This window comes from Anastrepha obliqua, chromosome 5, assembly GCF_027943255.1.
Source record: "Anastrepha obliqua isolate idAnaObli1 chromosome 5, idAnaObli1_1.0, whole genome shotgun sequence".
In the NCBI taxonomy this organism is placed as follows: domain Eukaryota; kingdom Metazoa; phylum Arthropoda; class Insecta; order Diptera; family Tephritidae; genus Anastrepha; species Anastrepha obliqua.
Window position 1 is genome coordinate 65298445 of NC_072896.1, and position 14412 is coordinate 65312856.

At 37.8% G+C, this 14412-nt stretch overlaps 1 protein-coding gene across 2 annotated transcripts in view; it reads left to right on the forward strand.

Moving 5' to 3' along the window:
* The window catches only part of LOC129247182 (probable G-protein coupled receptor 158), a 146146-nt gene that overhangs the window by 81125 nt on the left and 50609 nt on the right, over positions 1-14412 (forward strand). For both annotated transcript variants that reach the window (XM_054886174.1, XM_054886175.1), the window contains one exon: positions 8988-10571. In XM_054886174.1, coding sequence (XP_054742149.1) covers positions 9198-10571 — 1374 coding nt within the window. In that variant the 5' untranslated portion in view covers positions 8988-9197. The remainder of the gene's footprint in view (positions 1-8987; positions 10572-14412) is intronic.

Below are 14412 nucleotides of genomic sequence, written 5' to 3' on the forward strand. Positions count from 1 at the left end.
ATTCGGATTCGACACCCCATAACCATCAGATGCTGCTAATCTTTTGCCAATGATGTTCTGAGTGGTGCATGGCGATAAGTATAGTAGAAAATAGTCAAAATATGTTTCAGGTTGGTTTTGCTCTATTTAAAGAAGAACTGAAATTAACGCAATTTTAGATAATGTAGCTTTCTACTGTCTTAGAAATAAAAAACTTGTATTATCGTTGTCCTTTTATTGCATGTCTCAAAATATTCGGCTTGGTTGGGTTTGGTTATATGAGCATTGGTGGAATTGACCAAAGTTTGATTCGTTCCGTCTTCGACTTCAAAAAGCGATGTTCAATCGTTGTCATACTCGTATTATGTAATTATCGAAAATGTTACTCATACGCTATGTACGCTTATGTTAGATTAGTTTACGTTGAATATTTTATTTATTTTATATTATTCCCTTACCTCGCTCGAAAAATTTATCACTCAAACTATTCATTTAGATAATTTCTTAGCTTCGGTGCAAAAACGGTTCGGTAACCCAAAATAACGGGGCACGGTTATTGCGTTTTTAATCAGCGCAATTTATTTCGTTTATCAGAATAAGTTTATCAGCAGATGTGGTAGGAAATAGGAGGAGGAGCCGGCCAAACAGCCAACAAAGGATGTAAGTGTCAATTATTATTATTTGGTCAAATTTCGCATCTGCTCATATAATCACTATGTAGATTCCCTGATAAATAAAATGATACATTTCATTTCATATTTTAGTGAAAATCGTTAAAGATGGAAATTGACTTTCAACGCTAACTTGTGTTGCTGGTAGACTAGATTCAGTTCGACTTACAGATTATACGTTGCCGGGTAATATTTGTAAGGAATTAGAAACATATAGAGCGTCCCCGCTGTTAAAACCGCACTTTTGATAATTTTTATAGCATCGCTTCTGCTCCATGTATAGAGGATCAGATATGTACTTACTCGAATGTGAGTGGTGCCATGCTCAATATTTTTGAGTAAGCTTATACGCGTATTAATTTCTTTTATATTGTTTCGTAAAGGAAATGTTATCATTTTTTTTATGAACGAATAATTAGTTTTCATGATCTCCGCAAAAAGGTCGAAATCATTGGTGTGCTTCACATTAGATATTTATATAATATAACATTATATGTTTTATATTATATAACTTTACATGTTACCATATTGTATAAGAGTGGCTATAAGTATATATAAAAATATTATGAACTTTTGTGGGGCTTGTATCACGCAAGGTATCTGAATCCTGCCGACGAGTTAATAATTAATTTAAAGACCACAATAAATTATTTAGCCATATTGTATGCCACACTGACTATAAGAAATGATTCTTAATAAAGGAGAGTTACATCCAATTACAAGGGTTGACAAAAAAAGGCATTGCGTGGTGAACATTCTTTTGACAATTTGCTCTATGACTTTCGGCGTAGTGATCTACGTTCCAATGTACTAATCAATTTAATGCGGCTTTTTGTGATAAAGCTCCATCTGAAGCACTACCTTTCTTATTCCGGCGAGAACTTTAGGCAAGATATTCGTAACGAATTTCAAGTCCAATGCACCTATCCGAATACCACATTGTTAGATTGTACAATAACTGAAAATCCATTATCGTCTTTGTTGCATCATTTAATTCGCTATATAATCGTATTCCTTTTAAGTATTTTATTTTTAGTATTTTAGTTTTATTTTAGTTTTAGTTTATTTGTATTTTAGTTTAAGCTCGTTTTTTTTTTGCTATTCTGCTAGTTAATTGTTTATGTTATGATAGCACTAAATCAGTAGTCAGTAGGAACCTTTGTGTTTTTTGAATAAATTAAATAAATAAATAAAATAACCTTAGTATAGGGGAATTTCCAGGGGTATTGTGCCAAAAAAAAAGCGATGCAGTGGTTATTAACGCCACTGTCGTCTGCATCTGTGTTAACAATAATAGCAGCGCGACATATTGCAAAGGCTTTATTAGTTTTTATTTTATTTATTTATTTTTTTTTTTTTAATATACCATTCATTACACTAGTTACAACAAAAATCAATTTTTGTACAAATAAAAAAACAAAATTAACAATTTTTTTTTCAAAATTTCGAACCTTTTAATTAAAATTTTTAGAAAAGTTCTGGATAATCAATTTTGTAGCTCATTAAATTTTTGTGTCATGAAGTGCAAGCTTGAAGTTACGTAAAAATCGCTTTGATAAAATTTTTTTGTTTTTTTTTTTTTTTTGCTAGCTATCTTGGAGATTTTATCTATATAAAAACTATTTCGAGCCACTTTAAGCCACACAATATTATACCTATGGGCTATAAAACTACATGCTTGAAAATTTTCTATAGATTCTGATTAAAATGTTTGAGATTTTGATTAAAATTTTGTTGATTTTTTAGTTATGAAGTAATTAAATACGAATGAATAGCGAGTAGGAACGTTTTTTAGTAAGTCAGTTGCAAACGAAATCAAAATAATAAACACAAATCGTTAAAATCAAATCCTACATTAGTTCACAGACTTGCACATACTGCTGATCTCAATAAGGCTCAATAAGTCCTATTTGGCAATATTGAATATTAAAGCCATTACAAGTACAATTAACTTTTTACTTACTAGCATTACTCTAAGTGCTAGCTGCGCAAAACAGGGTAAAACTAATGACAGTTGTGGCAACAATGACAGATATTACAAATTTAATTGTGTGTCGAGCACGGCAAAGTTGAAAGTAGGAAGCACGCATAGCAGAAGAGCACCGTAGCGCCATATAAATAGTACCAAATGTTCGCACTCATAGTAGAATTAGTTAGCACAGTAGCTTAAGTAGTATTAAATAGCACATAAACATAAATTTCACTTAGGGCCACAAAACGTGCATAAGGCACATGGGGCAAGGCTGGTGTACATGTGCATGTATCCTATTTGTCCTATATGCATATGCATGTAGGTATGTTTTGCATATACGCTCTCTATATTGCAGCTGCTATGCAAACCCAAATCGTCCGGCAGTGCAGAGGCATATGCTACACAGTTTTTCTGCTCGAGCTTAAATAATTACAATTGGAATAAATTCAACTGTGTAACTACATTTTTTGTTGGCAGAAGGTAGCGGAAAGTGCAATTCACTTATAAAGTGTAAAACAAAAAAAAAATTTAATAGAACTTTTTAAGGCTGCAGCAAACGTTAGTGGTAAAAGTTATTTTGTATAGTGTTGGAAACGTTAACAAACTCATTAAAAGTTTTATGTATAGGCGCAAAGTAATGCATTCTCACTATGGCTCACAAAGCAACACGCAAATGATTGTTATAATTGTTACACCAAGGACCAATAGGAGCTGCAGGCAAAGGAGTAGCAGAAACTGCAGTGTGTCGAAGTTTTGCCTTCGCAACTTAATTTATGCTGATGTTCATATCCTATTTTCAATTGTCTATACGTGTGCATTTCAAATTTTTAAATATATACAAACCTCAAATTACTCCAGTTAATGGCGCTGCTGCAAAAAATTTTTAATTGCATGCCAATTTTTTGAGGTTTGTTGTTGTGTACCTACTGTGCTGATAAATACCTGTATGCTTTACCACTACGGGTATATGGAAGTAAAGAAAATATGTGTGGTGTAAGTCATTAACTATGCTATGGGGGAAATGGCAACTGTTTTCCAAACGGAAGTTTTCGCCATCCTGAAAGTAGCCGAATGAATAATCGAGAGGAGATGGAGCGGGAAACAGATTGGAGTCTTCAGTGACAGTTAGGCTGCACTGAAGGCCTTGGAGAACGCGAAGCAAACCTCAAAGATTGTTCAAGAATGTACACTCCGGTGTTCAAGGAAACGAAATCGCCGACGAATTGGCCAACCGTGGATCAGCGGTGCCCCCACAGGGGCCAGAGCCAATAATCGGAATCAGTTCCGCAGGAATCATGAATTGGATCAGCGATTATGTAGGCAATCTACATAAAGATCGATGGTCCGGTCTAGAACGCTGCAGAACTGCAAAGTGTTTTGTGACAAATCCGAACAGAAAACTGTCAAACTTTCTACTAAAACTTAGAAGGAAGACATTCGGTTGATGGTCGGTATCATTAAAGGACACAACCCATGGGGTCAGCATATGACCACTATTGGAATCATTGGCCTAGAGTGCCTGTCATGCTCGGAGGAGGCGAATAGCACTGAGCACTTTCTGTGTGAGTGTCCTGCCTTTGCTAGAGCACGGCTACGAGTTTTGGGTGCCGATGTCATGAGAATGAGTAATATTCGTTCTCTAAAACTGGAGGATATTTACAGATTTGCCAAAGAATCTGGAAAATTCTCCCAGGACTAACTATCTCTACCTCTGTTTCTATTCTTTCCGATCTCTTTCACTGATACTTTTCTCCTTCCCTGCTTGACTAGCTACCTCCTTTCCTGAGCTTTAAATACAATGGGCTTTTTAGCCTGAGTGCTTTAAGAGCCCCCAAATCTCCTGGTGTTCCTTGGTTCGACCTTTTCAAATTTCAAAAATTTCAAGTCATTAAGTTTGATATATGAAGGGCGCCTGATAAATTCGTGGCCTAAGGTGTTTAGTGAAAAAAAAGTTCCGTTCACATTTTTTTGTTTTATAGTTATAGTTATAGCGTTTTTCACATCACATAATACAGTGCAACAGTAGCGCTCACACATAAGAAAATCGATAATGCGCGATACTAAATATTACTCAATGGTGGTTAATCCGTGTTTTTAGTTTTTCGCAATTACGTCTGAGTTTTTTATAAAGCCTCAAAGCTTAAGTTATGACACAGTACTGAACAAATTATCGTAATTCTTCAAAATTATATGATTTACAGTCACTCACATCTTATTTGAAAATGGAAAAACACAGTATGAAATGCATCTTTTTTTATTTTGCTTTATTTCATTCATAAACTACAAAAAAGTGTCCACACATTTCACTGTAATGGAAAAAACAAACAAGCAGGGAATTCATGCCCAAGCTTAAGAGCACCGTTTTCCCCGACGCATGTTTCAACAAACGAAATTTTATTTTTAGTATGAAAGAGTTTGTAAAGTGAGTTGGACATAAAGCAATGTTTTTTAACCATGGGACAGCATACTGCAATAAAAAAAACTTGAATTAGTTTTGGAGCACTTCAAAAAAGGAATGTCGCATCGTAAAATAGCTGAAATTGTACATTTAAGGTCGTCTACAGTTCAGCAGTAAACAAGGCACGGCAAGCTCCAAAAAAAAACGTTCTCAGAGAAAGAGTGTCAGTTGTTAGTGCGCCGAATGAAAAAAAATCCAGCAACAAGAGCTCCAAAGTTAACTGAAATAGCCATCCAGAAACTGTTCGAAGAGTACTGAGGGAATCAAATTTAAATAGTAGAAAACCCCGTAATAAACCTTTCGTAAGCGCAAGAAATAGAAGAAAGAGATTGAAGTTTGCGCGTGGCCTCTTAAATTAGACCTCATTTTGGAGGACCGTACTTTTTGCAAACGAGGTAAAAATAAACTTATTTGGACTAGATGGCAGGCCTTTCATATGAAACTCAGACCCCAAAATTTGCGAGCTACTATAAAACACGGTCGTGGTAATGTCATGCTTTGGGCATGCTGCCATCAAATGCAGTTGGATGTTTGACTTTTATGGAAGAAATAATACACAAATATTTTTATTTAAAGCTTCTACAAGAAAATTTGGTTCAAAGCGCTAGAAAATCTGTTAAATCGAAGATGACTTTCGTTTTTAACAAGTCATAAATAATACAAACTCGGTTAATAGAAGTAGTATACATTTCTCGGATTACAAGACAAGCTAAAAGTATTAGAATTTTAGCTTAACTATTGCCAAAACACTATCATTTTGACAATTCCAACACCAAAATTTTAACATTTTAATATTTTTCAAATTTTAACATCATTTTTTTTACCTACGTTAAAATTTTCACGTTATTTTTATGAGTTGGATCGATTACTAATTTATATTTTTAATTTTATTATTAATTATTTTAAAGTTAGTGATAGTTAAAATTAAAATATATATATAATATATATATATAATATATAATTGGCTCGTACACCCTTTATGGGTGTTTGGCCGAGCTCCTTCTCCTATTTGTGGTGTGCGTCTTGATGTTGTTCCACAAATGGAGGGACCTACAGTTTCAAGCCGACTCCGAACGGCAGATATTTTTATAAGGAGCTTTTTCATGGCAGAAATACACTCGGAGGTTTGCCATTGCCTGCCGAGGGGCGACCGCTATTAGAAAAATGTTTTTCTTAATTTTCACCGAGATTCAAACCAACGTTCTCTCTGTGAATTGCGAATGGTAGTCACACACCAACCCATTCGGCTACGGCGGCCGCCACATGCCGTAACATAGCAAATGGCTGTAATTAGCGGGAGTAAAATTCGAGCGAATAGCGAATCACTCCTAGCCAAATCATGTTTGATTCCGGCTTTACCATATGGTTGTAAATTATGGGCTCCCTGTGATAGTATCTGCAATAAGAACTGAATGTTTTATATAACAATATAGCTAAAGGGTGATTTTTTAAGAGCTATAATAAAGTTTTTCAAAAAAACACACGTAAAATTCAGAAAACTGCATGAAATTTTTATTTAAATCAATAGTACAGTCCATATAATTTAATGTTTGAAGATTATTTCATGCAAATGTTGACAGCGACTGCGCTTCAAATGGTCCATCCGCTTAATCCAATTTTAGCATACTCTTTCCAATGTTTCGGTCGTTATCTCACATATAAATGCTTTAATGTTGTCTTCCAATGCGTTAATTGAAGCAGGCTTTTCTGAATAGACATGAGCTTTAACATAGCCCCACAAAAAATAATCTGAAGGCGTTATATCGCACGATCTGGGTGGTCAATTGACAGGTCCCGAACGTGAAATAAAATGTTCATCGAACTCGCCTCTCAACAAGTCCATTGTTACGCGTGCTGTGTGGCATGTGGCACCGTCTTGCTGAAACCGCATGTCATGCAAGTCAAGCTCTTGCATTTTGGGCAAAAAAAAGTTGGATATCATTTCACGGTAGCGCTCACCATTCACAGTTATGTTACAATTCGCAGCATCTTTGAAGAAGTACGGTCCAATGATACCTCCAGCCCATAAACCGCACCAAACTGTGACCTTTTCTGGATACATTGGTAGCTCTTGCAATTCTTCTGGCTGATCTTCACTCCAAAATCGAGAATTCTGCTTATTTACGTACCCATTGATCCAAAAATGAGCTTCGTCGCTGAACACAATTTTTCGATAAAAAACTGGATCTTAAACTTTCTTAACAGCACACGGATTTTTATAATAAAATTCAATGATTTGTAAGCGTTGTTCGTTTATATGACGATTCATGGTTAAATTATAGACCAAACTGAAGATGTTTGACAGTGAAACAACACGAAACGTGCGTCAGCTGTTTAAACCAACTGTTTAAAAAGGTAATAGCTAAAAAATCACCCGTTAGATGTACATAAATACGGTGTAGAACCTGGCAAACTAAAACTTATTCCGTGTCTCTTAAAAATTTATTAAAACTGGGATGCCCTACTACATACATATGTTGCTCAGTATCTCAGGTATAGACTAAATTGCACCAAGTCAATCCGATCTTCTTTTACGCGCTACATTTAAGTTATCATTATCTGTATTTGAATTCCTTGGTTTCACTATTAGTCTTTGAACCAGTCTACCATTAAAAAAAGGTTGAAAAACATTAAAACTCACCGCATTTTAAAAACGAGCTTCAACAGCAAACGTCAAAACAAAACAGAAAACGGGTAACAAAATGGGTTTCAAAGAGAAAAAAACCTTGCCAAACGATTAGAAAAATTATTTTAGGATGTGAAACGAAAATTATTAGCACTTACTCAAGCTCATATTTCCACCCATAAATAGGCGGGCACAAGCAAAGAAGCCATAATGTGGCCTGGGTTAGATATACTCCAGAGACAACCTTGCATTTTATAGCAAATTATAAACTCTTTCAAAAAATCTTTATCAACGTCCATCTTTACTGATTTCCGATGAATATCACATACATACTACTGTGGGCAAAAAGTAAGGTGAATTTATTTGTCAAACTTCGCGGGACTAAAATTTCGCTCTAGTTATTTTTTTCATGAGTTGGCAGCACTGTTAATAACATCTGGGCCAACTTTGATGTGAATGCCATATCGTTCCGCAACCACCGTATTCGCCTGATTTGGCTCCGTGTGACTTCTGGCTATTCCCAAAACTCAAGAGACCACTCCGGGGAACGCGTTTCGAGTCGATTGAGGAGATAAAAGCTGAATCGAAGAAGGTGCTGTTTCGGGGATTGGAAAAATCGTTGGCATAAGTGTACTTCATCGAGAGGGGATTATTTTGAAGGGAATGAAATTGATTTACAAGAATAAATAAAGATTTTTCATTTTACAACCCAATTCACCTTACTTTTTGCCCACAGTATATAGAACTCTGTTGAGCACACATGAGCACAATTTTCTGCTTGAATGGCGCTTTTCAATTCACATTAACACTCAAAAAAGCAATATGGCCGTCGAAAAAAATATTTTTGATTGATTGTTCGTTAAGGAAAAAGAGCAGCAACACTCGCAATCAAGAGAAATTCAGAAACTGTCGCACTTAATCGATAATGAATTCGGCACTTTAAGATAACCATATCACCTGATTCTAATCTTCTTTATAGGTCGCCCCATTAGAGCATTCCATTGTGAAATTTGTGTGCAATATTAACTTGATAATGAAATGTTTTTATTATTATGATCTCAAAAATTACCGCATCGATTTCCATTTCATCAATGGGCCGAAACTGATATATTACATCAGGGTTTTTGTTTTCTATCAAAAAACCTTGACAGCAAATGGCATTGTACATTGTAGCCGGTTTTAATGGGGCATACTATACTTTCTTATCATCTTTTAGACCCAATTTCATAATTACTAAACCATGTATGCTATTAAATCACATTTTCCCCCTTTTTCTTCCAGACATATTTAAGTATTTACATGAACGAATTTTGCAAGCAACTACCAAAAAGGACACAAACATTGAAAGCTTCCAATTTTCACACAAAAGTTGAACTGATTAGAAACTGAAATCCAAGCGCCTGTGACTGTGGGTGTGACTGAGCAAAAGAATAAAGGTGTGTACGTGTGCGCGGGAAACAAGCGGCAGTAACGCCGGTACCATATACGGATATGGAAGTGCGGGGGAAATGTCAGTGGCAAGCTAGTCATGAACCACAAATGCTACTTCAATTGCAGCAACAAGCCCAACGGAAATGCCACCAAAAGCGAAATGAAAGTACAAACCACCTACGATTACATAAAATTCAACAGCAGCAACAACAAAAACACTACACTAACGAAAAACATTTAATAATCACACAACGGCGACTGAAAACACAAAACGATGAGCAACAGCAAAGACGAAAGCACTCACAGCAAGAGCCGCAACTATCACCCATTTGTCATCATCTATGGCCAATGCCACCATTGCACGCACACGCACCCACACGCACGCCACGGTCAAAGGATTCACCCACATCATCAAAGCCAAATGTGGTCAACAAATTGGTGCGCGTCACTGCGATTGTTACTTCTTGTAGCATAGCGGCGTCGACGGAGGCAGTGGCGAAAACAAAAATACTCTCTATAGTAGCATGTAGTTGGGTGAAACGACTTTCTTGTCTTTGGTTGCTGGCGCTGCTCAGTTCCGCCCAATTCACGCCAAGAGGTACAATAACCGCCGCGGCTAGTACAGCTGCAGCTGCCACAAGCGTACTTAATTCGCCAAAACTACTGCCGTATGTGATATTCACCACCGCCACCACAGTGCTGGGTCAGGCATCCGTTGCACATGCGGCTGTCCTCTCTGCAGCTACAGCCACCACCCATGAACCACGGCTAATGCTCTACAAATTTTCCACTGATGTAGCAGAGGCGGCGGAAATGAATGTTGATGCGGATGCGATGGTGCAGGTACAGGTGAAGCGTATTAACTTTATGGATAATAATGATGATAATCCGGCGGCTCCGCCAATACTTGGGAAGCTTAGACAGGAAGAGGTGGCGTCAGAGCAAGAATCATTGTACGATGAGGATGAACAGCTGCCGCAACAGACGGTCGAGCGTGAATTGAATAGTAATGAACAGCAGTTACTTATATTCTATAGACGGGCACAACATGCGACTGAGCCACATGAACATCAGAGGCGACAACCACAGTATGCGGACCAACATGCTGCATCTCATCATCATTACCAAGCCAGCGACGAAGATGAAGCATCGCCATCCTTCCTCGATAGGTCAAAGTTTCATTACGTCGATACAGCGCCAATAGATACCGATGTGATTTCGACACTTACCAATGGGGAAAATTTGGTGCACAAGCATGTTACCAAACGTAGTGCAACAACTAAGTTGGCATCGACAACGGTTACACCACCAAGTGGTACGACTGGAACTACTTTAAGTTCCCTTAATACTACGAGCAATTTAACATCAGCGGCGAATAGTACAGTGGAGGAGAAGTGTGAACCGAAGGTGTTGGATGAGGTGCCACCCGAACCGGTAAATGAAAATTTAATTATTTCTTATATTTGTAAGCTTTTAGATTTGAGTATAATTTTAAAAATCTCGTGACCTTATAGGAAGTTATCCGTGTAGTTAGATTTTACTCAGGAAATAAGACATCGAGTCGCGCAACGATAAGCAAAGTTTATCACCTTTCTTATGTCAACATTATTTTGGAAATTTATTTCTTACAAATAACAAATCTGTTTTATTGTTCTACAGTCGTAAAATTTTTTTTCTATGACCAGTATTTTTATATTCTCTGCTGCATACCTGCGCTATGCAAAAATTAGTGAAGTAGATACGAGGTTCTCGAATCAGACGTTATGTATTCGTTCGGCTTTTATAGTCTTTTTTACGATGAGACGTAGTTTCAAGTAGTTTACATAAATCAACCGAAAACGGCCACATTTGACGAGGGAAAAAATCTCTTCCTCCAGGTCAACACACCTGCGCACAAGTTCGTAATCAAAAATTTGCGTGAATTAAGTTATGAATTGCCACCTTATTCAGCATGTTCTTAAGATCTATTTGGGACAATTTTCTGCTTCAAAATATGATGAAATGGTTCGGCGGCAAGCGATTTGAATCAAATGGCTGTCAATTCCTATTTATGAGCCTCCAGAATTGTAAAAAAAATGAAGAAAAGTTTAATACGCCTCGAGTTACAGAAAAGGTTATTTTAAAAAATAAAACGTTTTTTTCTTCTGCGTAATGTGTTATTTAAATTTTTACGTGTTGACCCATCCTTGAATTTTCGCTTGTTTCCCTTTACTCGGATTTTAAATCTTTTTTTGGGCAAATGTTACTTGGCGCATTCTAAATTCAAGGCATTCCGCGTTTTGTCAGATTGACTCCAGTTTTCGAGATAACAGTGTTTGAAAATTTGCCTTTTGAACCTCACTTTTGAATATTCAGTTCTGTAGGGGTTATATGTAAAAGTTATCCGATTGTGATCAGAAATGTCTGATATTATATTAGTAAACAGTTCTGTGCAAAACCTTAGCATAATTGCTTTGAAATTGTCGTCGTGGCCGAATGGATTAGTGCGTGCCTACCATTCGGGAGCACGTAGGTTCGTATTTATGTGCAGGAAACAGCAAAATGATAGAAAAAGTTGTTTTCTAATAGCGGTCGCCACTCGACAAGCGAATCTCCAAGGGTACTTCTGCCATGAAAAAGCTCTTTGTAAAAACCCATCTGCCGGCCTAAAACTGTAGGTCCCTCAATTTGTGGAACAACATCAAAACGTACTACACAAATAGGAGGAGGACTTGGCCAAAAGCCTATCAAAAGTGTACGCGCCATTATATATTTTTATCATTTAGAAAAAAGTAAAACTTTAAAGAAATTTTCTAAGCAAAAAAAATCGTGTTTAAATGTTCCTCAGTTGTTTTTGTTCACCGCATATTTTATTTACATTAAGATATAAAGACTTAAGATGTTTTGCATTTTAAAATTTGCTATGTTCTCAGTGAAAAATTCATTAAGGCTTTATTAGGTCGAAACACCGTTTCGGGGAGTTTTACAAAGCAATTTGTCTTTTTCCCTGAACTTCGAGCTCAAATGCCATTATCGTTTCCGTGTTTACTAGTGGCTTAAAGTTTTTATTCGCTTTCAACGGAGAATACCTTTTGGATCAATGAGGAGATAATTTCTTGACAAACGTTTTGAAGTATCATCGTTTTTCAAAGACAGTTCAACCAAAGTTTCAGCGGTAACGAGATTTCCAACATTGGCTTTAGTAGCCGCAATGTTAGTTAAATCTGTAATTTTTGCAAAGTCAGAGGGACAATAGGCGAGAACATAAAATTAAGTCGTTTTTTCTGCGGCTAAGCAGCAGCAAGTACAGCACTCAGATACAATTAAGTCCATTGTACTGCACTCGGATTTCCTTTTAATTTTCTTTAAATCTACCCGATCTCCGAAGAAATCAAGGAGCCAAGGAGCCAAGGTGGTCCCTTCTTAACACATCAGTGCCAAAAACCTCAAGCCCGTCTCATCCTCCTCTTCACAAGCTGGGCAGAGTACACTGTCTCAGATGCCTACCTTTCCCATGTGCTTCACCCACAGAAATTGGCCCGTCATCAGTCCAACCAGCTGTCTGCACTCCCTTCTGCTTAATGACAGGAGGATTTGCAACAGTCGATCGGACATGACAGGTAACATCAGTTTAGTCCATCTGCAGCCTCTCTCAGCCTGCCAAACTCGCTTGTGGGTTGTAGTAACCCATTTGCTAACCGTGGTTTTGATGGCTGCAGAAGGGCGTGGCAGAATGGACTCCGGGCCAAAGAATTTGGCCTCAGAGCTCATCCTACCAAAGGAGTCAGAGGATTTACAGGACTCGACTACCCCTGATATGGTTGGGAGACTGTCTAAGGCCATGAGCGCAGCTTGGCTGTCGCTGCAGACACATATATGTAGATCTGTCTCTCCATCGGTTTTCCACAACAAAGTTCATCGTTTCTTGAACAGCATACACCTCCGCTTGAAACACAGATGCATGCATTTCAAGAGCAAAGTACAGTTTTGTCCCGCTGGATTCCACGTAGACCCCAAAGCCGGAGCCGTGCTCGGTCCTGAGGCCATCCGTTAAAATGCGAAAACAGTGTTTGCCGTGCTCATTTTCCGAGTTTGACCACAATTGATCCTCTGGCAGCACCACACTGTATCCCTTTTCAAGTACGACAGGAAGCAGTCAGTGCTTTGGATGTGTTTGTTTCAACGTGTGACTTCCAGAGAAGTTTACCATCGAAGATTACTCCAAGATATTTGATTTTTTTGGATAGCTGGATTGTGACTCCTTTTAGCTTAGGCAGAACGAGTCCATCAAGCTTCCTTCTTCTGGATAATACCAGTTTTTGTGGGGTTTGCCGATAGCCCATTATCACAGCACCAAATGTCAATCATATCTAGAATTCTCTGCACTTTTCTAGAGATGTTCATAAGCGAAGGGTCCGTTAACAAACAGGCAACATCGTCCGCATATGCTTGTGTGTAGACTCCAGCATCATTTAGGGTGGTGAGTAGAAGATAGATCACCATGCACTAAAGCAACGAAGACAGCACACCACCTCGGGGGCAGCCTCTATTAACCCCGGATGACACCAGCAGATCCTCCTCCGTCCGCACCGTGACGATTCTTTGGGCTAGCACTGAATGAATCCAATTCACTAGCACTCGGTCTTCGCCGTGCCCACTAGCAAAACTCCACATACTATCAAAAGTGGCATTATCAAACGCCCCCTCTATGTTAAAAAAGATGACCATAGCGTAATCCCTCCTATCGATGGCCTGCCCTACCCTAGCAACTCTTCCTGCCGACTCGCAGGATTTTCTGCTTTGATAGGCATGCTGAAATGAAGAGAGTGGGTGAACCTTCAGCGACTTCTAACCCATATGCAACTTCACTAAGCGTTCGAAACTAAGCGTCGTCTAAAGCTTCTGAGGCTGGTGTAATAATCTCTCCCAACCTTTGGTAATTTAACAATCATTAAAATCGCCACATGTTAAAAAGCGGTATTTCAACCTAAGAAAAAATGTGTTCTTATGTTTATATGTAGTGGATTCTAATTGAATGGGTCAGCAGGGTTTTAGAGAGTAGTGTTTTAGTCTATTTATTATAAAAATTGCCATATGGGTGATTGTGTCATACAATTTTGTAGCTAGATGTAAGAAAATTATACTTGTTGATGAGACTTACGAGGAGGGTTCAATAACTACTCATCGGCCGGGTACTTATTGAACTGTCTTCGCCTTCTGTGGAGTAGACTTACCGGGAGAAATCCATTATTTTAATTGTTGCTACGTGTCAATCTAGGTTTCATCAACGGTGACA